Source organism: Marmota flaviventris, chromosome 1, assembly GCF_047511675.1.
Source record: "Marmota flaviventris isolate mMarFla1 chromosome 1, mMarFla1.hap1, whole genome shotgun sequence".
Classification (NCBI taxonomy): Eukaryota; Metazoa; Chordata; class Mammalia; order Rodentia; family Sciuridae; genus Marmota; species Marmota flaviventris.
In genome coordinates, this window is record NC_092498.1 from 82,359,672 (window position 1) to 82,384,874 (window position 25,203).

Here is a 25,203-nt window from a genome sequence, read left to right on the forward strand (position 1 = left end):
GTTAATTCTACTTTGGGTTCCTTGAATCCTGATTCCTATATTGACCGGGTTTTCACTCCAAGGAAGTTTTCTAGAATGTGAAGGTATGTGAACTGCTTGGTGTGCTCCTCTGAAAGGCTGGTTGAAGCCAGGTGTAGCACATACCTGTAATCCCAGCAACCCATGGGGTGGGGGGAGGGTCTGAAGCAGGAGGATCACAAGTTCAAAGCTAGCCTGGGCAATTTATTGAGACTCTGTTTCAAAACATAAAGGGCTGGGGAGTGTAACTCAGGGGTGGAGTGCCCCAGGGTTCATTTCCAGTACTACCAAAAAGAAAAAAAAATGCAGTTTGGAAAAAAATCAATCTTCTTTTCCCCTAAAAAGAAAAATGGGTTCTAAAAAGAAAGATGGGTTCAAACATTAGTTGAGTCATTGTTCTTCCCTATAGGTCAGACTTCTACCCCTGAGCCTGTTGAGCCTTTTCCTGGTGACCAAGGGTATAGAGCTTAGTTTTGTCATCTTGTATGTCTTCCAGAACCCATTGGGGTTCAAGGTTTGATGCATTCTTGCTGTATCCCCACCTCCACCAAATCCATGTCCCTATACCTGAACATGGTTAAAGAGTTAGAATTGAAACCAGTCTTAAAAAGTAGAATGGGGCTCGTTTCCCCAGTGTTATAGATTGAACACTTGAGAAATGCCAAGGCAATAGGTTTTATTTAAAGGATAGAACAGAGACTCCTGAGGGAGTGGGGGTGTGTTGGCCTTTTTATAGATTTTAGATTTCCTTTCTTGTGTCCCCTCCTCCTCTTATCTTGCCTATTTGACCAAAAGGGCAGGAAGAGAGCCATCTAGGGGGTGACTTCTTGGGTTGGAAAATGTGATCTTTCCCCTCCCCTGGAGGTTGTTAGCAACCAGGTGATGGGGAGTGCTACCTACCCATTTTCTTCTCTTTGATTATCAGCTGCCTGTCCTTTGCCCTCCTCTCACCATCAGTGAGATGGGCTAAGGAGCTGCAGTCATGCATCAGTTCTGTAGGATCAACTTTCCCTCCTTGGCACAGTGTGTGCCCTGTATGTTAAAACAGCTAAGGCAGCAATATACAAATGCCAACATGACTATTAAACCACCAGACTGTCCTTCGAGCTCCAGGGCCCTAACAGAAGAAGCAAGTCTGAAGTTGAATGAAATGTTTTCACAAGATTTATTCATTTCAAATGAGAGACTTGGGCTTGATGATTATCTTTAATTATGATAAAACTGGAATTGGAATACAATTTTTATGCTAAAGGTTATGATTTCACTGAAAATATAAAATCTTTCAGAACTCCAGTCACTAACTTTTCCAGATAGTGACACAACTCACCCAGTATGCCAGTTAACACCATTGATGTGTCATTCAGGTAGGTTGAGATGCATTACTTTGATTTCAAGAAAAGACATACCCCATGTTCCTAAGCACTTGAGTCCAAGTAGATTCTGTTTCTTAAAGGTAAGCAAGTCTTGTAGTTCAAGTGAATATTCCAGACTAAAATACGTGTATTTTTGAGGGTCTTCAGGCCTTAAATAATTATATTCTTGGCAAATATATTAAGTCCTGTGGTAGCAATGACTCCCTCCTTTATGGAGTTTGCGCAGTGATATCCATTGCACAATGTGACATGGAGCTGGTTGGCATGTGCTTCCATTGACTTCTGTTAAAAGAGGTAATTTCACCTTGTAGCTGGGTCAATACAATATCTGAAAGAGTCAATTGTTAGTACAAATAGTGAAGAAACTATTATATCTTATTATACCCCCCAATACCACATTTCCCAAAATGATTCAGGGTCATTTAAAAGCATCTTAAATAATACAGTAATCCATAAGAGAGAATAAAAGCCCAGTAAGAAGAGAGCAGGAGTACAAAAGTAAGCCATTGGCCTTTATGTTTTCTGCTCCAGCCAGTTTGGCTCTTGAGCTTCCTAAGGGCAGAGAAAAGAGACAACTGACAAATTAGCCGTTGAATATCACTTCAAAATGGAGGAGGGGAGCAGTCCTTCACATTTGAGGAATCCTGAACCCAAATGAGAACAGGCTCTTTTTCCCTCCTGATCTCAAGTACTTTGAAGAAAGTAGAACAGAAAGGCATCTAGATAAAAGGAGGATCTAGAAAAAGTGGAGACTGATGCATTTGGCTCTAGAGCAGGAAGGTGAGTTGTTAGCTGCCCACTCCGAAGTCTGGGCCTGCTCAGCTGATTGGCCAGCCAAAGTCAGAGGTAAAATGAGAAGCTACTTCCAGGTTGTATGCATGGATAAATAGCCAGACGTGTGTTCGAAAGTCTTATATTTATTTTGTACTCATAATAAAGATTGCCTTTCCAAAATTTACTTTGTATTTATAAACTTAAAATTTCTGCTTCCAATATTTTATTATAAAATTGTAGTTTATCACAATATGGAATTAGGCAACTGTGACTAGAAGGCCCTCTAGTGGAGTTTATCTATACTACAAGGGGCCAATTATCTTGAACCCTCCACTATTGCCACATGAACCTCCATACCAGTCAGTTTCAGAGATAAGAGGTAAACTGTCAAATTAGTTTGATGCATGTCACCTTGATTTGTTTTGGGGAGTAGCAGGATATTATAGCTGATGAATGAAACCTAATACCATTAACATTGGACAAGTTTCCTGACTTGTTACCATACTCTCAGGTAGGTATAACCTATGTGTCACAGGCCTCTCCTAGTGAAGAAATATGTGGGACTTAGGGAATAATTGTCTACAACTGCTCTCCAATACAGCAGCCACCAGTCACATGTGACTAGTCCAAACTGATGTGCTGTAGGTGTGAAAAGTTCAGATGTAAAGAATATATAAAAATTTGGGCTGGGGTTGTGGCTCAGTGGTAGAGCACTTGCCTAGCATTTGTGAGGCACTGGGTTTGATTCTCAGCACCACATCTAAATAAAATAAAGGTCCATCCATGACTCAAAAAAAAAAAAAAAAACTTTTAAAAAAGAATATATAAAATTTTCAATTTTATAATGATTTTAAGTTCCACAATAATTGACTGGGTTGAATTAAATACACTTCAAGTGATATTAATATGATTTGCATTATATTTCTATTGGACAGGATGGGTGTGAAACATGAATCAAAATCATCATGGAAACATGCAAATCGCAACCTACAATGTAATAGGAAGATGTTGCTATACTATACAGAACCTTGAGGAAAAGGAAGAGTAAAATTAGCACTCACAGTGAAGAATTTACCAGGAAGCAGCTATTTTCCCTCCTAAGGACAGAAGTTGCAGAGGTAGGGAGCTCATGCTACTCAGAAGACTCCACATAGAGTCTAGTCTCGCGCTAGAGATTTTAAAGGAAAAAGACTTCAGAATGTATTTATTAAATGCTCCTTCTGTTCTCCACCTGCCCTGCACAAACATTTGTGTGTTCATTGGAGTAATCAAGGGCTGGAGGGTTTGGTAGGCTACATCTAGTCAAATATGACTTCCTAGTAAAGAATCCAGATGAAGAAAGGTTTGGTCTCCTGACCAATTCTTCTGCTGGTGTGTGTGTGTGTGTGTGTGTGTGTGTGTAGTAGTAGAGTAGTAGTAGTAATGTAGTAATGGAAGGGGAGAGATTGGAGGAGGTGGCATCACAAATATCACTAGAACTTGTATAAAGTACTCTTTTTTGAAACTACCTTATGTTAGGCAAAATGTTCCACAGAATTCTCTCCTTCCCTTGTTTTCACTTAACTGTTTGCTCTAAAAAAGCAGATCCATGTAAAATCCCAGTGTGTCATTTTCTTGCTACTAATAATGACTTTTTGTCATTTTGTTTCTTTCTGTGAAGTGCTGAGGATCAAACCCAGGCCCTCACGCATGCTAGGCGAGTGCTCTACCACTGCTCTCCCAGCCTCTGTCATTTTATTTTTAAGAATAAGTGAATTCCTCCTGTAGTTTTCACATTTCTCTTAAATAATGGTTCTTAATTAGGGGACATTTGTTAGTGTCTGGAGACTCTTGATTGTCACAACTAGGTTGATGGGGCTATGCCGCCAGCTTCTAGTAGGTAGAGACCAGAGATGCTACAAAATATACTACAATGCAAAGGACTGCCCCTGCAACAAAGAATGTTGACCCAGAGTGTCCGTAGTACAAAATTGGGAATCACTGTCTTAGAAAATGTCATTTCTGGGGCTGGGGTTGAAGCTCAGTGGTAGAGAACTTGCCTATCATAAGTGAGGCACTGAGTCCCATCCTCAGCACCACATAAAAATAAATAAATAAAACAAAGGTATTGTGTCCATCTATACCTAAGAAAGAAAGAAAAGAAAAGAATGTCATTTCTTCAAGACCTACCTGTTAAGGTGTTCCTGAGTATGCTATTGGCTGTTTCCCAAATGTGACATAGAAAGCTTCTCTAGACCATGGGTCTTAAGGGGATTTTATTGCTAGTACCATTGTTTTTCATTTCCAGGTGAAACTTACACATCACAGCACTTATAAAATAATAATTGATTATTAGTCTTAAGTCAACATATAAAACTAGTTTTAGTGTTAATTGTTCATAAGTGACCAGCAACTCCCCATTTGCTCATCACAAACAAGTATGTTCTTAGAGTGTTCATGAGGCGAAGCTTGTCCACACTCGCCAAAGGACCACCGTATCTGTGGTCTGGCTGCAGAGTCCATAAGCCACACCCAGGTTATTCTCATGATCTGTTTCTCCAATCAATAGCTTCAGTCCTCACTAGGAGTATTCAGCTCAACCAAAGAACAGTCACCAACTAGCAGAAGAACAAAAAAAGTAAACTCACACTGAAGAATTGAACCAGACATTACTGACCACTCTCCACCTCTCTAATTTTAACACTAACCAGAAGATTCTGACTCATTTTAAATCCCGAAGAACAATAAAACACTGAGTTACTATACTGGCAAAATTAAAACAAGCCTCTTCAAGTTGTCTGGGGGGGCTCTCTGACTTGGAGTCATCCCCCTTTCCTGCGCTGATGGTACCACCAGGGCCAAGACACACGTAAGCAGATGGTGCTGTTGGCAAGAGGTGATGTCACTGTTGCTCTGGAGTGTAGCATTGGCACTGGCAGACACGGTAGCCATGAGGGAAGTCAGTGGACACACTCAGTGGAGATGGGGCCAGAGTTGCTCTGGGAAGTACTGCCTACCTCTCAGCTTAAAGGTGTCCAAGTGCCCTTCTTTATTGTCTCATTCACCTGGGAATTTTCAATCTTACACTTTCTTGCATAAAAAAAATACAGCACATGGCCTGTGGTTACAAACAGCATGGAAATGAAGACTAGCATGCCAAACTGCTGTGGCTGCGGGGCCAGCATGACGAGGATGAAGTGGATGAGGTCCATAAGATAGTTCAGGGAGCACTGCACACCGTTGACGGCCCCTCGCTCTGCTTCCGGAATGTTCTCCTGGAGAAGCTGGGTCACAGTGAGGTCAAAGGACCAGAGCCCTGCAGGACAGCAATGTAGGGAGAGAATAAACATGAACAGATGTCAGAGGACCTCTGTGAGATTCTGGCTCTGGAATTGATGAGCATTGTTGCCTTGGATAAATGCAACTTCCTGCTGCTCAGTTTCCTTATCTGTGAAATGGGAATATTAAAGGCACTAATGGCTCATTGGAGAATTCCATGAACTTGTACAATAAAATGTAGTGCTGTGCCTGACCACCTGTGCATGGCAGTTACTGTCATAAGTTATGGTGTTATAATTATCTTTTTGAATCACCATCACTACCATTGTCATCAGATGCACAATAACTTCATTTTGGATGTATTTATTTGTGTCCCCTCCTCATTGCAAAAACATGTTTAAGGCAGAGAGCAAAATCTTGAGCTTCAAATCTACTTCCAATTCCAGATTTTCCCTCTTCACACCTGGCTTAGCTGAGAAAGAATTGGGCTCCACTCTTCACCCTGCCCACCACTCTCAAACACCTAAAGAGGACACATTTGAATTTGTTTCAGAAGCAGCTCCAGGATCTGCTGTGTAACCATCAGCAAGGGCAGAAGCCAGCAGTGCTGAGGACAGTGCTGTTCTTCAGTGGCAATATCTCCCCTAGGGGTTCTAGTGCCTGTCCCAGTGGGCCCTGAACCCAACTTCTTCCTGTTCAGTTGGTTTTCCAGCCAACTAGCCTTCTGGGTTCTCCCAGGATTCAGCATTGGCTCTGCAGAGGCCTCCTGGTGCCACTGTCCCAATCCATGGACTTAGCTCTGAACTCAATAATTATTTGGAGGTAATGTACTATGTCCTCCGGTGCCTGCCTTTGCAGAGCACTGTCTGGACCTCTGTCTTCCTGGGCTGCCCTAGCCACCCTGCTGTGGCCACCACCCACAGGCCCTGACCAGTCCCCCATCCTCTTGGGGTGTTCTTACCACCCCAAATGCCTCAATTTCTCTCCAGGCTTTCCTGCCAAGAACCCCATCCTGCAGGGGACTCTGACCCAGAGCTTACCTGTAATATCTCCACACCTGCTGGTCCTTTGCCAGCAGCACTTACAAAGTTAGAAAGTATCTGTAAAATGCTGCAGTGGTACTATGAGAAGTGCTCAAGGAAGCGAGGGCTAATTATGCATTGAGAATTATTTCTAAATTGAGGGCATAAAGAGTTACAGTTCTTAGATTTTAAAAAGCAAAGTGACTTTTAAGCAATGTGCCAAATCTTATTGTAGGCATAGTTCTGCAAGTTAGTTTCCATCAGAGTAGAAACAAGTATCTACTGAACACACACCTAAGATGAGCCCTAAGCTTGGTGATACATGTTGGATACTTATTGTGTCAGGCCACAGGCCACTGCTCCCAGTGAGAGGACCAGTCATCATAGCCCCAGGCCCAACTGCATTAACAAAGGCACAATATATCCTTTGGGGCACTGGTGCTCTTAATGTCTGAAGTTTTGATACCACACCATCAACCCCAAGGTTAAGTGTGACCCCAATAGGAATGAATGTAAAGGGTCCTTGCTGACATTGCATGTGCAGGAGTTGAGAAGCATCCACATCACCTAGCACTGCAATTGCCTGTGTCTCGCTGCCCACCCACACCTCAGCCTCACACAGCAACATTCAGAAAGGCACCAAAATTATAGCTAAAATACGATGATGACGACGACCCAAGATGACAATTAATGTTCATTTCCAGCAGGTAGCTCCCACAGTTGTGAAAACTTTGTGCTAACCACATTGCCTACAGGGATTCTTCAGCACTTGCTCAGAACCTTTCTCATGGGGAAATATTATTATTATCATCCCATCTTGAGATCAGGAAACAGTGACATTGGGAACTTAGGTGTCTTGCCAACATCATCAGGCAGCCTGGCTCCAGGTCCTGAGCTGTATTGCTCATGAGTGCCAAGAGGGTTCTGTGTCTCTGCAATCCTCATCTGGGGTACAACAAATAGACTTGCTATTGGCATAGGAAAAAGGCCAAGGTTCTCTCACACAGGACGTGTGTCCAGATGGCAGGCTCCTCTGAAGCAGTTTCATGTTTTCCAAATGTGATCATTTCCTTTGTATCAGGAAAGCCCAGTGATCCTGGTAGACAGGATCCTTTTGAAGTAAACAATCATAATATAATATTAATGACACAAAGCTTAAGGGGCCAATCTACTCTCAGTTATTTGTGCAATGAAAGGGTAGATGTGCAAATCAAACACACTAATGAAAGACAATCCACTCATCAGGTACTTCGTTTAAATATTTTAGAGCTCAGGCAATCTCTACATGAAAGAATGGGCTTCTAAATCAGTTATTTGGAACTAGGAACATGTCTTTCTCCTGTAAATACATTACATCAGAAATGAGATTCCGAGACTAGCCTGTGATCTTATAGTCTCTTGAATTGGGCCTTCGGAATCCTCATTTCCTCTTGTCCACACTTTTATAAAGCAACAAGTGCTGAATATGATAGTACACGCAAGTATCCCAGAAATTCGGGGGGCTGAGGCAGGAGGATTGCCAAGTTCAAGGTCAGCTTCAACAATTTAGTAAGGCCCTAAACAACTTAGTGAGATCCTGTCTCAAAAGAAAAAATAAAAAGGACTGGGTATGTTGCTCAGTGGTCAGCCACCCCTGGGTTCAATCCCCAGTACAAAACAAAAACTCAAGAGATTCTAGGTATCCATGGTACATCCTCTCAATTACATGATCCTACCCCTCAGAGGTGAGCACATGATGCTCTGAGGCCCAAGAGGGCAAAGACCTTGCTTTGGCACAGTGGCTGCAGTGGTGAATGTAGCGTGGGAAGGGTGGTTGGATGAATGGGGAAGACATGCTTGGTTTTTGATCCATAACATCCATCACTTGCCATCACACTTTCCCCTGGCTCTGAGCTGTGCAGCCAGGGTGGGGCCTCAAAGGCGTACATTTGAATTTGGAGCAAATTGGGCTTGAGCAAGAAGTGGTGCTTTCCAGGTAGAAAACCAATCATGGGAATTTTGAGATGAAGAACAAGGTCCCAGATTCTTCCCAGATGAGAATCTGCAGGTCTGACTGATCACAAGAGCCAGTGTGCTGTTAAGAAGTTTCTGCTGCCATCACAACTGATCCCCAGCAGGTCATTTTTGGGGTTGTCAGGCATCAAATGACAATTTTTTAAAAAATGTTTTAATAAACACTCTAGCCATGTTTTCACTACTAGATAAGAATGGCATATGGTAGAAATCACATATGGTAGAGATATGGTAGTGACAGAGCTCAGAGATGAAGTACTTGTGGCAGACAAACCTGTAGGCACTCAAACTCAGACACCCCATCTTTGGGAAAGGATTATACTGCCCTCCCCAGACAGCTAAGGAATGCCTTTGTCCCAAGAAATTGCCATCTTTCCTCTTTCCTCATCCCCTCCACAAAGAAAGGATCCAGGTCCAAACACTACAATCATGCGGACACTATCTATGGCATTTACATGTTTGACACCCAGGAAATAATTATAATATTTTCGCTTCTCCAAATCTCTATCTCCAAGTTTTCAACTTTCAGCCTTGTCTCAGCACCACCATGCCCCAACCTGGAGCAGGCATCCCTCTCTGGACATGTCTTGCTTGCTCATCTGAGATCTTCAGTTGTGCCTCCCTGTAGGATGGCTTCCCCAGCTCTCAAGACCAGTTTTGGTGTTCCTCCTATTGCTCTCAATCTGTCTGTCCTTCCCTACCTCTATCTCATTGCCTATCCTTGGCTGCTTACTGTTCCCTCACCCAGGCTGTAAGCACCATGACTAAAGCACTGTCTGATTAAATCATTCTTGGTTTTCCCCCCCTCCGCCTCCGCATTCTGGTCCAGTTCTTATCACTAGAACTCATTCTTAATGAATGGATGATGAAGACTTACAGAAGCATAGAGATGGGACAATCGCACACTTCTAAGATTATCTGGCAACATCCCAGCCTGCAGAAACCCACACCATGCATGACCCACTACTCACCAATTCTGGCCAGGATCACACCAGAGAAGAGCAAGATAATGGAGACGTAAGACTCTGGCTGCTCAAGGTCCTGCTGCCCGTCGAACAGAACAGTGCTGTTGGTCCAATGAATGGAAGAACGGTCCGGGAGGATGGGTTGGTTCAGGTTTCTTTCAAAAGGGTAAATGTGCACTTGGTCATCTTTTAGTAACTTGGGACTTGAAGAAGAGTTCTTGCTCAATGGAAGTGAGGAAACAGCTGTATCAAAGGGACTTCCAGGAGCGAAGACAGAAAACACGCAGAGCGTTAGACAACCTACGTGGAGCCAGCTGGATATGACTCCTGTGGTGACCAAGCCATAATGCCCCCGGAGCCAGGTGAAGAGAATTGTGCCCATCAGGCCAGATAAAGCCGAAAGGGCCGTGAGGATGCTGAGCAGGAACCCTCCGATGCCTTGGGTGTAGGCATAGCCTGTGGTGATGCAGTCAAACCCCAGCACGGTCATGTAGAGGAAGGCCAGGCCCAGGCCAGGCAGGAAGATGGTCTGCCGGCAGTAGGTTTCCCAGCCCTCCCTGCACGTGTGCAGCAGCCTCTGAGTGTTTCGAAGGCAAAGAAGAAATCTTTTAGTTGTGACCCATTGTCCTTCAAGGTGAGACCTGCAGTCTTTTGGTTCTTTTGAAGTTCCAGGCTTGTGGATAAATCCATCAGTGGTTTCCCAAGAGTCTATTTCACCTAAAATAAAATTCATATAACTTAAAGTCAATACCTGTGTCCCCTCAGCCCATCCCAACCTCTGCTTTTTATTGGATACTTCCTGTGCACACTGGTGGCTTCCTGTCCCCAACCACCTGTGTCTCTGCCTGAAGACCTCTCTCCAGCCACTGGAACAGGAGGGATAGGCTGTAAGTGCTCTGGGGACAGCTCTCAGCCGGTGAGGGATACCCCAGCTTCCTTGCCTTTGCTGGGACAATTTGAAGGAACATTCCTTGTTCCCCAGTTGGACTGAGCCCAAATCTCTCAGTAGTAATCTCTGGGAGCCTCCTTTCCCCTTCCTGTCTTACTTCCCACCCCTCAGCATCCTTCCGGAGGTCACATTCCAAAGAGATGACTCTCTACTCCAAATCTGTCTCAAGAGGCACTTGAAAGAAACCCACAAGACACACTATCCCATTAGGAAGGCAGGCATTGATGGGGACAGTGGGTATAGGGGAGGGTGGGAGAGCAAATTTCACTTGCTTGAAACTTGGTAATGAGCTCCAGAAAAAGTGATAGGTACCTCCTTTGATTACTTTTCTGAAGAAACAGGTACTTATGATGGGAAAAAAAAATATATATATATATATTACCTTTTGGTCTTCCAGGATATATCAGACAATGATATAAGCAGATTAAACTATTGGTGAGAGACTGACCAGTCCTGCATAGGGCTGGAGGGGCCCAGTAGGGCTCTGAGGGGACAAGGGGCAGGTGAGCCAAGTCTATTCCAGATCAAGACTCAAGGGAAAGTGAGTCTTTTCCTCACAGAATGGAATTTTTTGCCAAGGCAGTTTTATTTTTAAAGATGACAAAATAACAAGAACAATGAAAACATAGCTAAATTGACTGAAGTTCTCCTATATGCCAGTGAGTTTAATAATGCTTTGCATCTATTTAATTGTACAACATCCTATCAAATAAGTTTTATTATTGTCCTTGCTTTATAGATAACAAGACAAAGAATATGAATAAATTAAACTTGCAAAGTCACACAGGTAATACACGGGAGATGAAAAGGATGTAGTTCTATCGATTTGTATCTACCTGTCTAGCTACTCACATACCCATCCATTCATCATTTAAGTATGTACATCCATCTATCTCTTCAAATATATACATTTTACTCATGTAATGGGATTGGTGAGATTTAGGTACAAAACAACTTGAGAGAAAAGAGAATTAACGATAATTAATTAATGATAATTAAGAAAGAAGAACTTCGGTCAGAAGCCATTACTAAACTGCCTTGTACCAGGCAGATGGACAACCTTGTCAACAGGCAGGGATGGCTCTCACTTTGGGAGAATGAGGTCATATCTACTGGTAGGTTTTCCTTCCTTTCATTCTCATCATACTGTTGGGGAATTTCTAATTAAAAAAAAAAAAAAACTATGGGAGCAGGATTGACAGTTTATCATATTATCCTTACCAAAGATTAACCCATAGTTTTTGACACATTTGCCTTTTTCAATTTAACATCCCTGGGGAAGATGTGCATGAGTGAGATGAGAAGGAGTAATTTGCCCTCTGGGACCTTGGGATAGGTTGTACAGTTTTTACACTGTACAGTCCCATGGGGGTGCTACTTACAATGCAGTCTCTCTGAATGGAGCCCTGGTGTTATGCAGTACACAACTTGTATAACTGTATAAAGCAGCCCTGCCTGTCCCAACCAATAAGATCAGCCAAGTGAACTATACAACCAATGGCACAGCTGGAGACTGCTCATTTATCACTGTTTGGCACATTTGCCAAGAAAATGTCAAGATTAGGATCAGACATTAAGTTCTGAAAAGAAGAAGTGAAACACCAAGAGAGGGGGAAAAGAACAAGAGCTCTCTCTGAGTTTGCATTACCTTGAACATTCACAGCCTCCTGTTGCTTTTCTAGGAAGGGCTTCCCTGTTTGTTGCTGGGGTTTTACAGCCAATTGGGGAACTAGTTGATAAACCCTAGACAGAAATAGAAACTCTACAAGAAGTGAAACCAAGTTCCATCCAAGAATGAAACCACAACCGATCACATGAGATGCCCATGTCATCACCTGGCCCACAGACAGGGGAGCAAATATATTGATGATCTGGTCCAGCCGCCGGACTGCTGCATTCATCCCTGTGAGAGGAAGGAAATATGGCAGGTCAGTGGATGACTCCTTCTTTCCAGTCAATTGACCACACGCACTTGCTGGAGTTGCCAGCCACGCCCTGGGTGGATGATATTAACAGCAGGAAAAGATCCCTTTGGCTGAACTATAGCAATACGATTCTCAACCTGAAAAAAAATGTTAAGATCAGTTCTATTGGAACTTGAGCAGTTAACAATTAATAAAATCAGGACTAGAGAGACTAGGTTACTTGGAGCTAGTTATTCTATCCCCCATCTCAGCATACTTTCCCATCATACCCCACTATCTTAACAACAATAATATTAATAGCCACTGTCACAGCTAATGTGGTGACAGGGAAGAGTGGTAATCGAAGGAGGACAGAAGGAGGAATGAGTTGAATATTTACTCTGTGCCACAAAAATAGTTCCACACCTTCTACCTGTATTTATCTCATTCCACCCTCATCACAACTCTAGGAGGTAACTGTATTTCTCTTTTGCAAATTAGGAAACTGAGACACACAGAGGTGAATATATTTGCTCAAGGACACAGGAGGAAAATGATGGAGCTGAGACTCAAACCCAGGCAGTCCGACTGCAAAGCTTATTCTCTTCCCTCTTCTGCTATCACTGAAGAGTTCATTTTAATAATTGTAATGAACTTGAACCAGAATCCATGCTTTTCTTAGATTTCCTTAAAATTAATTAACAGAGAACAGGGAGATTTTCTTTACCCAGAGATGGAGGACACCTCAACACGATGTCACCCAGTTCCACTCGCCTGGCTGTTTTATTTTGGGTGTTGTTATTTAAGCCACAGTACATCCAAAGAAGTGCAGTTTAAAGGAAAACATGATTATAAGGGGCTTCTACTCTGCATGAGGCATACATTTGAATCGACTCCTCCTTAATAGCTTTCTTTATCTTGGCCATCAGCACTTGTACACATTTCCTAGCAGGGAGTTTCAACTGCACAAATACAGGGTAGACTGAGGTCTTCAGCTTGAAGTCGGCAATTAGAATATATCACAATGTGAGGGACCCAATTTTTGTAAATGGGGAAAAAACAAAGAAGGCATCCAATTATCCTATTGAATTCCTTCACTGGAATATCAATGCTGACCAACAATCACACTGGCAGATACTGTTTGTCTTGTTGTCCGCTTATCACTAGATGGAATTAAGAAATCTTTTCATTCATTTATTTTCCAGGTCTAAAATTGTCAAGGAACTTGGTGATGAACTTGCAAATGGAAGACTTCTTTCCTGAAGGCACAGTCTATTTCTTTCAACAATAACGATATCAACCATTTCTTAGGGGCTTCCTACATGCAGATACAGGGTTAAGTGCTTTTCAAACCCTGTGTCCTCCAGAATGCTCCGTGTATGTGTGTGTGTGTGTGTCCCACATCCTACAGATGAGGAAAGTCAAGACTAGAGAAGTGCAGAAACTTGCTCCAGGGGAGGCAGCTAGCTGGGAAGAGGCATACCTGGTTTTAGCTGAATTTGAACCCACCTCTGTGGGCTCCAAATACCATTCTCTTACAGGCTATCATTCTGCCTCTCTCAGAACCCCAAATAGCTCTCCAATTCCATTTTTCAGAAGATCAGAAGACTGGTAAGGCGTAGGATGGGATTGCTCACCAGCCAGCTGGCTTCCGTTGCCACCTGTGAGGCTCACAATCCAGTCCCTCTGAATGGTGATGGTCAGTGCTGTGCCAGCCAGGTTCGCCACAGCTGCCAGGGTGATCAGCACTGTGTAGCAGGCCACCTGTGGGAGGAAGGGGACTTCAGAGCTCAAGAATACTTTTCCAACCCACAGCCATACACAGAAGTTATTTATCTGGCAGCTTGAGGATCATCTAAACGAGCAAAGAGACCTGTGGGAGAAAGAGGCTCAATGCAAGTTGGAAGCCAAATGTGTGCTAACGCTAAGCATTTTCTCAGCCCGTTACAGATCAGATGCTAATTTGTACCTTGCAGACAGACTCTGCTGTTATATTGCTTCCTGTCTGTGAGATTTGGGCTTGATTCACAAATTAGGGGCAAGGAGAGCACTGATGGAAAGATGGTCTAGATCTCAAACCAGTAAGCAGGGATGTGCAGAGACGACTCCCTAATGGACATCCTTGTCTATGATTATGACATTCGCTCTTATGGCTTAGGAGGGAGAGACACTCACAGTGAACCAGCCGTGCCAGATTTGTTCCATCTCCCTTCGGTAGGAGAACAGGAGCATGAGGAGCACACAGCAGGCGGTGACAGAGGCATTCTGAATGAAGAGCGAGGCATGAGCAACTGTGAAGGGAAATGCCCGGGGGCCCAAGGTTTACTTTTGGCATTAGGACGCAAGTCACAGCTATGTCACCATGTAATGCAGAGCAATTACATCTGACCAAATCCCTGGGCCAACCAGGCTTGTAATTTCCATCAGCAATTGCAGGCTTGGGTAGGAAGCAAAGAGCAGGCTCAGTGCTCAGGACAATCAAAGCCTTTGTGACCAAAAGACAAAAAGCCGAGCTTTGCAAGTGAATGAAACATACTTTGAGAGAAAGGTGATATGAAAAGCCAGATTCCAGATAAATTAAGAAGCTTGATTTTTTCTATTGCTTCATTTGACTCTCTTGGATTTCACTTATGGTTGAAGCTATCCAATGGATCTAAGGAGCAACACTACAGATTTTAAGTAAATCAGGCTTAAACACATTAGTGTAGTTTTTGCAAACTCATTTCCAATTTTCCAAGAGATAATGAAAATAATCATGTTGACTAGTCATCAAAAGAACAGGACAACTTGGGAGACCCAACATTTTTATTGGGCAAAGAGACCTAAGAAGGTATTATAGGCAAAAGTTTAAAGTTAAAAAGAACATCTATGTTTGAAGAAATAAGTATCCACGTTGATTCCTCGCTTAGATGGATTACCTCATATAAAAGATATTTTTCACACATAGAAATTGCTTTTACCAAAAATAGCACAAGTTTTATTATGCATAGGTAATACCAGAATATTAAAAAGCTATATCTGGGGATATAGCTCAGTTGGTAGAGTCCTTGCCTTGTATGAACAAGGCCCTGGGTTCAATCCCCAACACCACAAGAAAAAAGAAAGAAAGAGACATTGTAATGTTTTGAGCAACTAATAAAAAAATTAAAAATTAAAAAGAAAGAAAGAAAGAAAACAAGCATGTTTTTCAATAATTTAATATTAAAAAGGTGTAATTACTAAGATTCTAAAAACCATTAAAAGGCTGGGAATATGGCTTAATGGGAGAGGATTTGCTGAGTGGGCATAGGCTCTGGGTTTAATCGCCAGCCCCACAAAAAAGTAAATAAATAAAAACCACATTAAAGTATTTTAAATGTAGCACCAAAGAATATGACACAAAGTTATATAAGGCTTTCTTTTAGAGTTTTCAAGTTATGTTCCACTCTTAGTCAGCTCAGATCTATAATTTTGTTTCACTAAATAAACAAAAAAAATCTAGTAAATCCATGATGAACAATATAATCATATGTGAAATAAATAAAAGCATTACCTTTATTTCTTGGCTTCCTGTCAATCCAGTCACCAATCAAGACCCCAAATATTAGTACAGATCCAGCCACCACTAAGCCAAACACTGCTGTTAGAAGAAGATTATGTCCATATAATTCTATCAGGAACACAGACATGGCAAAGTGCCACATTCGATCTCCCTGCAAGGCAGTAGGGCAAAGCATATTGTAGTCATTGACTGAAAGACAGAATAGTTAAAATCCAGAAAGGCACATTTCTCCCAAAGGATATGCTATGTGCAAACTTTGAAAACAGAATAATCAAATTACACTTTTGTGAAGAACTATAACTTTATTCTATATACTTACAACTTTAAAAAGCCAGACAGAATATTTTCACAAATTTCTAAAGCATTAAAGAACCAATAATCTAGGACTGGGGTTGTGGCTCAGTGGTAGAGCGCTTGCCTGGCATGTGTAGGACCCTGGGTTCGATCCTCAGTACCACAATAAATAAATAAATAAAGTTAAAAAAAATCCATTGACAACTAAAAACAATTTTTTTTTAAAAAAAAAAAAGAGCCAATAATCTAGAGAAAAATCAAGCATACACTTGGGAGAAGATGAGAACTCTAAGAGCACATCGCTGATCAGAAGCAACAACTGTGACATAGAATTGTAGCTCTGCTGGACTCAGAAAGCTAGGTGACAGAAGTCTACCAAAGATGGGTACCACTTTAAGCCAAGAGCCCACATAGTCAGCTATACCCTTAGGGTAAGGAGGGCAAACTGGAAGTAAATCCCACTTGCCTGGGCTCATTGTTCAGCTGTACCTCATCTGCATATTCCAGAAAATCTCAAGCCTTGAACTTGGGTTAAATCCCTATGCTAACCAGCACTATCATTTCCATCACCAATTGCTGGCTTAAGTCAGAGACAAATGGCCAATGCCCACTAGGTACCCTAGGGAAGGCAGTTAAACCCTCCCTAAAGTCAGATGCCATCATCTTAGTAGTAAATCTTCAAGTATAATGCCCAGCCCATGGTCAAGGGCAACCAGCATATGGCAATAGAGCAAAATCTACAATAAAGAGCAGTCAGCACAACAGACCTACTAAGAGTTCGTGTATTTAGATTATTAGACATAGGCTATAAAACAATTATGCTTACTAAATCTAAAAAAAATCAAGTTTGGGCTGGGGTTGTAGTTCAGTGGCATGTGTGAGGCATGGGGTTCGATTCTCAGCACTGCATATAAATAAATAAATACTAAAGGTTCATCGACAACTAAAAAAAAGAGTGACATGGCAAGTTTAGAAAAAGGCTAAATAAAAATTCTAGGACTGCAAAATACAACAATAGAAACTAAAATTAAAAATTCAATTGCTTGGTTCCATAGTAGATTAAACATAAAAAATTCAGTTAATTTTAGATATGTCTGAAGAAACAACTAACGATAAAACAGAGAAAGACAAAATAAGGGGAAGGATGACAAGAAGGTGAAAGAGGAGAAAAAGAAATATAATAGGCCAAACCAATAGAAAACACAAAGTAACATGGTAGACTTAGCTTAAACATATCATTAATTACAAATTAACTATTTTAGTTAAAGCATAAAGATTGACAAATTGGATTTTAAAATATAATTATATACTGTTTAAACAAAAATATTAAAGCAAAAGAATAAAAAAGAGCAGACATAAGAAGATGGATAATGATATCATGTAAATTCCAATCAAAATGAATGCACATCACTAATTTAATATCAAGGAAAATACTCTAAAGCAAAAAGCCTTACTCGAAATAAAGAGGGTCACTTTATAATGATAAAAGTTCAATTTTCCAGAAAGATATAAAAATTCTGATTTATATGCACTTAATAATAAGGGCTCAAATATATGACACAAAAAAGTGTAGAATTAAAATGAGAAGTAGATAATCCCTGTGGGAGATTTTTAAGTCACCACCTTTTTCTCCATAATTGATGAAAAAGCTAAAATATACGTATATAAATATGTTAAATGCATGTGTGTTTGTGTGTGTTCATTCAACCTAAAGGTCACAGCAAAACACTGTACCCATCAAACTTCAGAACGCGTATTATTTTAAGCACATGAAATATTTGTAGAAATGAGCCATATAATGGATTATAGAGAAAAATCATAATTTCAGTATATTGAGAGAGGATGTTCTCTGAACTCAAGACAGTTAAGCCTCCAAATAAACAAAAACAAAAATCAAAAACCCCTTATTTATTTGTAAGTTAAGGAATAAATTTTTAAATAATCCATAGGTCATAAGCCAGCAATCACGAAGGACATTATAAAATATATTTAACTAAGTATATCAAAACTTGCCACATGCAGCCTATGCACTGCTAGAAAAATTTTTAATCTTAAATTAATATATTAGAAATGAAAGGGTAAATTTAATGAGCCAAGTATCTTTATTATGAAGTTAAAAAAGGGCTGGGTGCTGTAGCGCACACGTGTAATTCCTGCGTCTCAGAAGGCTGAGGCAGGAAGATTGTAGTTACAAAGCCAGCCTCAGCAAAAGCAAGGTACTAAACAACTCAATGAGAACTTGTCTCTAAATAAAATACTAAATAGGGCTGGTGATGTGGTTCAGTGGTTTAATGCCCCTGAGTTCAATCCGGAGGAGGAGGAGGAGGAGGAGGAGGAGGAGGGGGAGGGGGAGGGGGAGGAGGGAAGAGGGGGGGGGAGGAGGGAAGAGGAGGGGGAGGGGGAGGGGGAGGGGGAGGGGGAGGAGGGAGGGGGAGGGGGGAGGGGGAGGGGGAGGAGGAGCTTAAAAAGGAACAGCAAATGAAACCCAAAGAAAGTAGGAAAAAGGCAATAATAAAAGTTAAGATCATAAATTAATCAACTGGAAAAATGAAGACACACAAAAAAGGCTTGTAAAGCCCAAAGCTGAGTCTTTGGAAGGACTAATAATGTAAGTTGTGGTATATTGTGTAATGAATACAATACAGCAATGGAAAGTACCAAGCCAGGACTTTTACAAAAACAGGGATATTAAAAAACATAATCTTGAGCAAAAAGTAAGGCAGGATAGAATATATATGGTAGGATTTATTTTATGTAAAGTTCAAAGAGTAAGCTAAATATCATTTAGGGATGACTACACTAGTGGTAAAACTAAAGAAAAACAAGGAAATAAATTCCATAATGTTAGGCTCATAGCCACTTCCCATTGGTAAGGAAGTGGATGTGACTGGGAAAGACCCATGAGGGACGTCCTAGGTGCTGGCAACATCATAGGTCTCCATTGAGATGGCTTAAATGATATTCATTTTGTAATTATTCATTATCATCTTTTATAAACATTATGCCTTTTCCTCTATTTGTCCTATATTTGGTAATTCAAAACATCTTTAAACAAAAATATGCACATGCTTTGCATTCAATATTTTGAGACATTCTAATGTCCTTAACATTTCAGTTCTCTTAACCATTCAAAAATATTAATTTCATTTTGATTCATCTTACCCATATTGATAAGGCACAGCTTACATAAATCAAAAATCTTGGGCCCATGAGGTAGATCAAAATTGCTCCTAAAACACACATACACAAATCATAGATGTTAGTAAATAGTAAAATACATCTAAAGATTTATTTAAAGCAAATTTTGCCACTAATGCAGAGAAAGTAAAATGCTGTTTAGCATGAATATGCTTCAGAAAGTAGTTAAATGCTAAGTAGAAATGCCAGAAACAGAAAAGTATATGGTTTGCCCAACAAGCCAGGGAATTCTCAGTTTTCGGTTTGTTTTTCTTTGACTTGAAGCCCTCGTCACTCATTGTCACCAAGTGACCACTGGGGAAATATTCAGCTAGGTCCCTTTTCTCAAGTCTAGAGATAGAGAAGCAAGCAAGCCATTACTAAAGGCTTAAAAGAAGCATTAAAGGAAGAAGCCCAGAGTGTGATGGAAAAAACACACAAGAGTCAGTTGTCCCAAACTGAAAATGCAGGATGAAGGCTTTCAGTAGAAGTGACCCCTGGGCAAAGTCAGAGGGTCACAAGGGAGATAAGCTACTGATGAGAATTGAGATGGACATTGCTCTCTAGGTCAGGAGACCTATGATATGAAGATTGAATAAAAGAAAAAGTAAAACATCTAACAATAAAATCTGGAGGTTGGGTAAAAAAGGTGGAGAAAGATAAGAAGAAATAAAGGGCAGGAAGCAAGTCCACAGGGAAACGCCTCCTTACCTAGAAGAAACAGGAAAGAGGGAGATCCTCAAAGTCACTGTCTCCCCCATGGATTTCCAGCTACAGGGTGCCTCCTCCTCATCCTTCCTGCTGCTCAGACCAGAAAACTTTGTATTCTCTCTTTTACACTCATCATGTTGCCTGAATCTTAAAATATATACACAATTCCTGAATCCAATTACTTTCCCCACCTCCATTTCACCATCTTACACCTGGATTATTTCAATAGTCCCTTAACTAATCTCCAACTTCTACCGTGCCCCACTTTCAGTCTATTTTGATCATAGCAGCAAGAGTGGTCCTATAGAAAACCTCAATCAGATTATTAACTCCTCTGCTTAAAACCTCAAACAGTGGCCACATCTACTCAACAAAATCCAAAGTCCTTACAGTGGCTCCTACAGGATCCTTTCCCCTCCATTTATTTCTCTTACCTCATCTTTTACTACTCTATCCCCATGAATTATGTTCCAGCCTCATGAGCCTAATTCTCATCTCTGAATCTTTGCACTGGCTGTTCCCTCTGTCTGGAATACTCCTCCTCCAGGCATGCACGTGGACTTACCCCATCAACCATCAAAAGTTCTCTCTTCATTGGCACCTTCTCTTTCTATTCAATGTAAAAATAGCATACTGGAGCTGGGCACAGCGGTGCATGCCTGTAGTCCCAGCTATTTGGAGGCTGAAACAGGAGGATGGCTGGAGTCCAGGAGTTTGAGACCAGCCTGGGAAATGTAGTAACACCACATCTCAACATTTAAAAAGTAAACATATAGAAATAAAATTTGTGTATTGTCTAGACCAACTAGTGCTAACCAATAGAACTTTCTTCAATAATGGGAACATAACCTCACTGTCAACAGGATACCCACTATCTACCTAGGACAGGAAATGTGAGACTTAGGAAGTGAATTTTGAATTTTAACTAATTTAATAGCCACACCAGGCTCATGGCTATGATTTATAAGTGCAGCAACTATGTACTTGTATTTCTCAGTTCTTTTGCTGATTTTCCCCTTATTCTTCGTCCCTGACATACTATATAATTTAGTTATAATTTATTTTTTCCCTGTTTATAATTTGCTCTTCCTGCTAAAAGTTAAGCTCCATTGAGGGAGAAAATTTTTTTCTTATTCACTACCATCTTCCTAGCACTGAGGACAGTTCCCAGCTCATGGTAGACACTTGAAAAATATTTGTTAAGTGAACAAATAGAGGTGCAATAAAAGAACCTAAAGTTCTCCTCTGGCCATGGTCTGGATCTGCTCTCTGCTATTTTGCTGACTTACTCCAAATCTCATTTCCTTGCCTGATGTCCCTGCCCTTTTCACTGACCTGTCCATCCATTCGTACACTTTGTTCTAGTTCCCCAATGGCATACTCACCACCTTCACCTTGACCTCTAACTTCTAGTCTCTTCATATTGGCTCATCTCAACCACCCTTGGCTCTGCTGAGTTTCTTTTCAATTAGATTTTCCTGAGACAATAAATGGCCTAGAAGAATGTCACAGCCCTAGAGTGCTGTCAGCTTATGCTTCTCTGTACTAAGCCTCCAGAGAAAAGCACAGCACCTCACAGCTGCTCTCAGCTGTCAATCATAGTATAATAAGTTAGACCTCAACCATCAACCCCATATGCCAGATCATCAGACAAGTGCACTAATAGGGATGAAGGACTTATGCACCAAGACCTCTGAGTGTAGTCCATCTCCTGCTGTGTCTTCCCAGGATACACAACTATGACCCCCAGTGATGTTTAGGTGGCTATTACTAGTCGGAGGATTTATTCCAATCCACGTACCTTGAGGGTATCTCACCTTTTGTAAAAGAAAGCCTATTTTGTAACCAATGGACAGTGAAAGGAACAGGAAGACTCTAGAAAAGTTTCATTGTACCTATTATTCATTATGATCAATAGATGGGTTTCCACTTTAAAAACCTGGATGTCAAGAGTATTCTTTTGTAGTGGTCTCACACAGGCTGCAAAGGAAATAGAAACTAAAATGTTGTTGAAGACTTCCAGTTTTCTCTTTCTTTATTAAGTCCGATGACTCAGGTTTAATTTAAGTCTTTTTGTAACAGCTAAGCATTTCCTTCTTGCATAAATGAGGGGACACGAAACCCACATATTAGAACTTGCATTTAGAAGACACTCAACACACCATGGCTAATAATATGACAGGCAGGAGCATCTATTCCATTCTGCTGTACAGAACAATCTTTGCAAGTAAACTGTATATTGAAATGTGTTACTAAAATTGAGAGTGAAGCAAAAAGATAGTTTTCATGAATGGTACAAAGTTCACCTTTCCTTAAGCAAAAGAGATTGTGTGTACACAAAAAGAGAAACCTAAAGTGTCCTTTTGGACACCATTTATCTTCAGTTAAACTTCAACATGATACAGAGCAGAATGAGTTTGAGTTTTAAGTTTCGTTTAACATCACCTCTGTACCTAATGAAACAGAACAATTTCCTTTCTAGAGGAAAGAGCATCTGTTTGGCAAATGACCAGTCACTGATATTTCTCCCTTTTCCCCCTTGACAGCATAATGATTTTGTGCAGGGTGACAATGCACCCATATCCCAGGGGATGAATCACAGTGGATGTCAATCTTTGAAGGTGGTTCTATTTTCAGCCTCCCCCGTGGCTAGGATTGGCCACAGGACTGTTCTTCTACTCATGAGGTTCCATGGAATTCTTTCGGGGGCTTCTGGGAAAGATGTGCTTTCTGATAAGAAGACAGCCTGCCTTGCTCTTCCCACCTACAGCCTGCCTTTGAACATGGCTATGATACCTAGAGCACAGCAGTTACCTTGCAATCATGAACAGACAGTGTCTACAACCAGCCACCAAGGATGCCAAGGCAGATGGGCAGAACAAGCTGGGTTCTGAAGGCATCTCTGAATGGCTCTAAACTGGATAGCTACTGAAATTCTTGTTTACTAGAGTGAATGTTCTTGGGCTGGGGTTGTGGCTCAGCAGTAGAGCACTCGCCTGGCACATGCAAGGCCCTGGGTTTGATCCTCAGCACCACATATAAATAAAATAAAGGTATTATGTCAACTACAACTAAAAAATATTTTTAAAAAAGAGTGAATGTTTTCAAAGTTGAAGCCCTTGACAGCTGAGTTTTATTAGTATCCAGGAATATTTCTTTAATTATTAGTTCAGTGACTGCCTATACACCCAGTATCTAAATTTAATATTTTTAATATTTACCATATTTGCTTTATCTCTGTATTTATAATTTCAGCGTACTTGGAAAATAAATTGTAGACATCATGAAACGTCACTCTTGTCAGCACACAACTCCTAAAAATAAGGAGATTTTCTTTCATAACTACAGTGTCATTATCTTTCCCTCCAATACTACTAATTCTAAGAGCATCTAAGAGCTGCTCCATATTTATCTTCTCTATTATTCTCCAAATATGTTTTTGTGGTTAGAGAAATTTGCCATTTAAACAGGACAAGTGGGAGTTTGGGGTATTTTCACTTATTATTCTTCTTTTACTCAAAAAGGAAGATTGACCTGTGACAACCAAGCTTCATTTTCCAGCTCATGATGGCTTCTGAGCACTGTTGAAATGCCGGGAAAGACTGGAATAAAGCTTTAGTGTTACAACTGCAACAAATAACCTGTGAGCCTCATGCACATATCTTTCAAGAATGTTGCAAAAATTCCCATTTGGAAACTTATTTGGGATGGAGCTTCTGCTATACTAATGCTCTTCTCAATTAGACAGCGAGGCAAAGGACCCTGAACATCTAATGTGGAGTCAGGGGCCCACTCAGTGAGGCAGGACTCTTGACTTGTGGTTCTAGCTTGATCCCTCCTCCCACAAATAGCCCCATGCATCCCACTCCATGATTTATAAGAAACAGCGTGAGAAAATGAACACAGGAGATGATAGTCGTGGTAATTATAATATTAACTGTGTATATATAATAGTCAACATTTTTTGTGAGTATAATCAAGAAAAGTTAGGATGCACCCAAACTCTGGAAAAGAGAGATGAGAAAACAAAGATAAATGCCTTGTGCCATTTAAATTGGTAAAATCAGTTGAGATTTTTTTCTAGAACATTGCTACCTAAAAAAGACAAGTGTTGTTTGATTATCTTTGCTTATTTTTTCTTAACCTCCCATTTTACTTAATTAAAGCCACTGTGCTCAGAGGAATTGTGCAACTCCAGAGCACTGTGAATGCAGCAGTATTGCCCCTCCAAAGGTAATGTGCTCCCTTTTCTCAAGGAGAGCCTACAATGATGCCTAACCAGAGACTTACCTAAAGAACTCGTCTCTTCCTTCATGTGCTTGGTGCTTGCTGTTTTAGTTTGCTTCTCCTCATTTCCAGGATTTTCAATGTCATTCAATTCTCCCACCATAATAACTACATGCTGGGAAAGAAAGGTTTCAAATAATGAAAAATACATTCAAACAACTCCCATACTTATGGTCAAAAACAGGAATAAGTCAATGTGCTCAATTGACTTACTTCCAATTGGATTCTTCTGAGCCCACTTATATTGTACTTATTTCAACTACATAAAATGAATTGTGTAATCCATTTGAAGGGCTTTATTGCACGTGAATAAGTCATAGCAAGTGCTATAGACAAATAGAGGCCTATTATCAATTCTCAAAACCAATTATTTTGGGGGAAACATCAGCTCACTATAATCAGAGATTCAGCAGATTAATCAGACACACAAAAAGGGTAAAGATATATTTTGACTAAATTGTCTATTGCCATTCAACCTGGGAACACTGGTGTAAGTAATTTGTCCTCCATTAATATGTTATTTTTCCAACTTTAATTTTTCAACAGGGTAAATTTATTATGCTTATAACTAATTCAAGTGATAACTAAAATCTTCCTTGGATTTTCACTAACATATATCCTGGTGAAGCCAAGGTTTATTTCTGTTAATGACTATTTTACTTCTAAAAAGAGTGAAAATGAAGAATTCCCAAAACTGTAATAGTTTGCTCACCGAACAGACAGCAGGAGGGTCTGGATCTCTCACTGGACTCTCCAGAAGCCGAAGAGAAAGATGAATTATAAAGCAGCGTAGCCAACGGCTTCTGAACCACACATGGGGGTTGCTACACGCACCGCTTTGTGCGGAAAGTGCTGGAGGTGCAAATGTGTCCTGTGGGTTATCGAAAGAGAGGCCAGCAGTTTCTGCCACCCGTGAC

At 40.8% G+C, this 25,203-nt stretch overlaps 1 protein-coding gene and 1 long non-coding RNA gene across 2 annotated transcripts; one reads left to right on the forward strand and one right to left on the reverse strand.

The window, feature by feature from the left end:
• Nucleotides 1-1,164: 1,164 nt before the first annotated feature.
• LOC114090506 (ferroportin-like) lies at nt 1,165-25,203 on the reverse strand. Its single transcript, XM_027932739.2, has 10 exons — nt 24,999-25,203; nt 24,290-24,401; nt 19,274-19,341; nt 15,809-15,968; nt 14,452-14,567; nt 13,914-14,040; nt 12,021-12,275; nt 9,430-10,140; nt 5,162-5,460; nt 1,165-1,673 (listed from the first exon to the last, which is right to left on the reverse strand). Exons 2-9 carry the CDS (start codon nt 24,387-24,389, stop codon nt 5,165-5,167), a joined length of 1,833 nt encoding a protein of 610 aa, XP_027788540.2. The 5' UTR covers nt 24,390-24,401; nt 24,999-25,203; the 3' UTR covers nt 1,165-1,673; nt 5,162-5,164.
• Nucleotides 12,214-13,540, forward strand: LOC114090507 (uncharacterized). Its single transcript, XR_003582363.3, has 2 exons — nt 12,214-12,300; nt 13,482-13,540. It is a non-coding gene; the product is annotated as an uncharacterized lncRNA (long non-coding RNA).

Excerpts from the sequence above, each read along its gene's own strand:
- LOC114090506 (XM_027932739.2), bottom strand. The coding sequence starts at position 24,389 with ATGGTGGGAGAATTGAATGACATTGAAAATCCTGGAAATGAGGAGAAG. Across the intron at positions 15,969-19,273 it reads GCTGTGCCTTATCAATATGG|GGAGATCGAATGTGGCACTT; the intron begins GTAAGATGAATC and ends ACTGCCTTGCAG. Across the intron at positions 14,041-14,451 it reads TCTGGCACGGCTGGTTCACT|GTGGCCTGCTACACAGTGCT; the intron begins GTGAGTGTCTCT and ends TTCCTCCCACAG.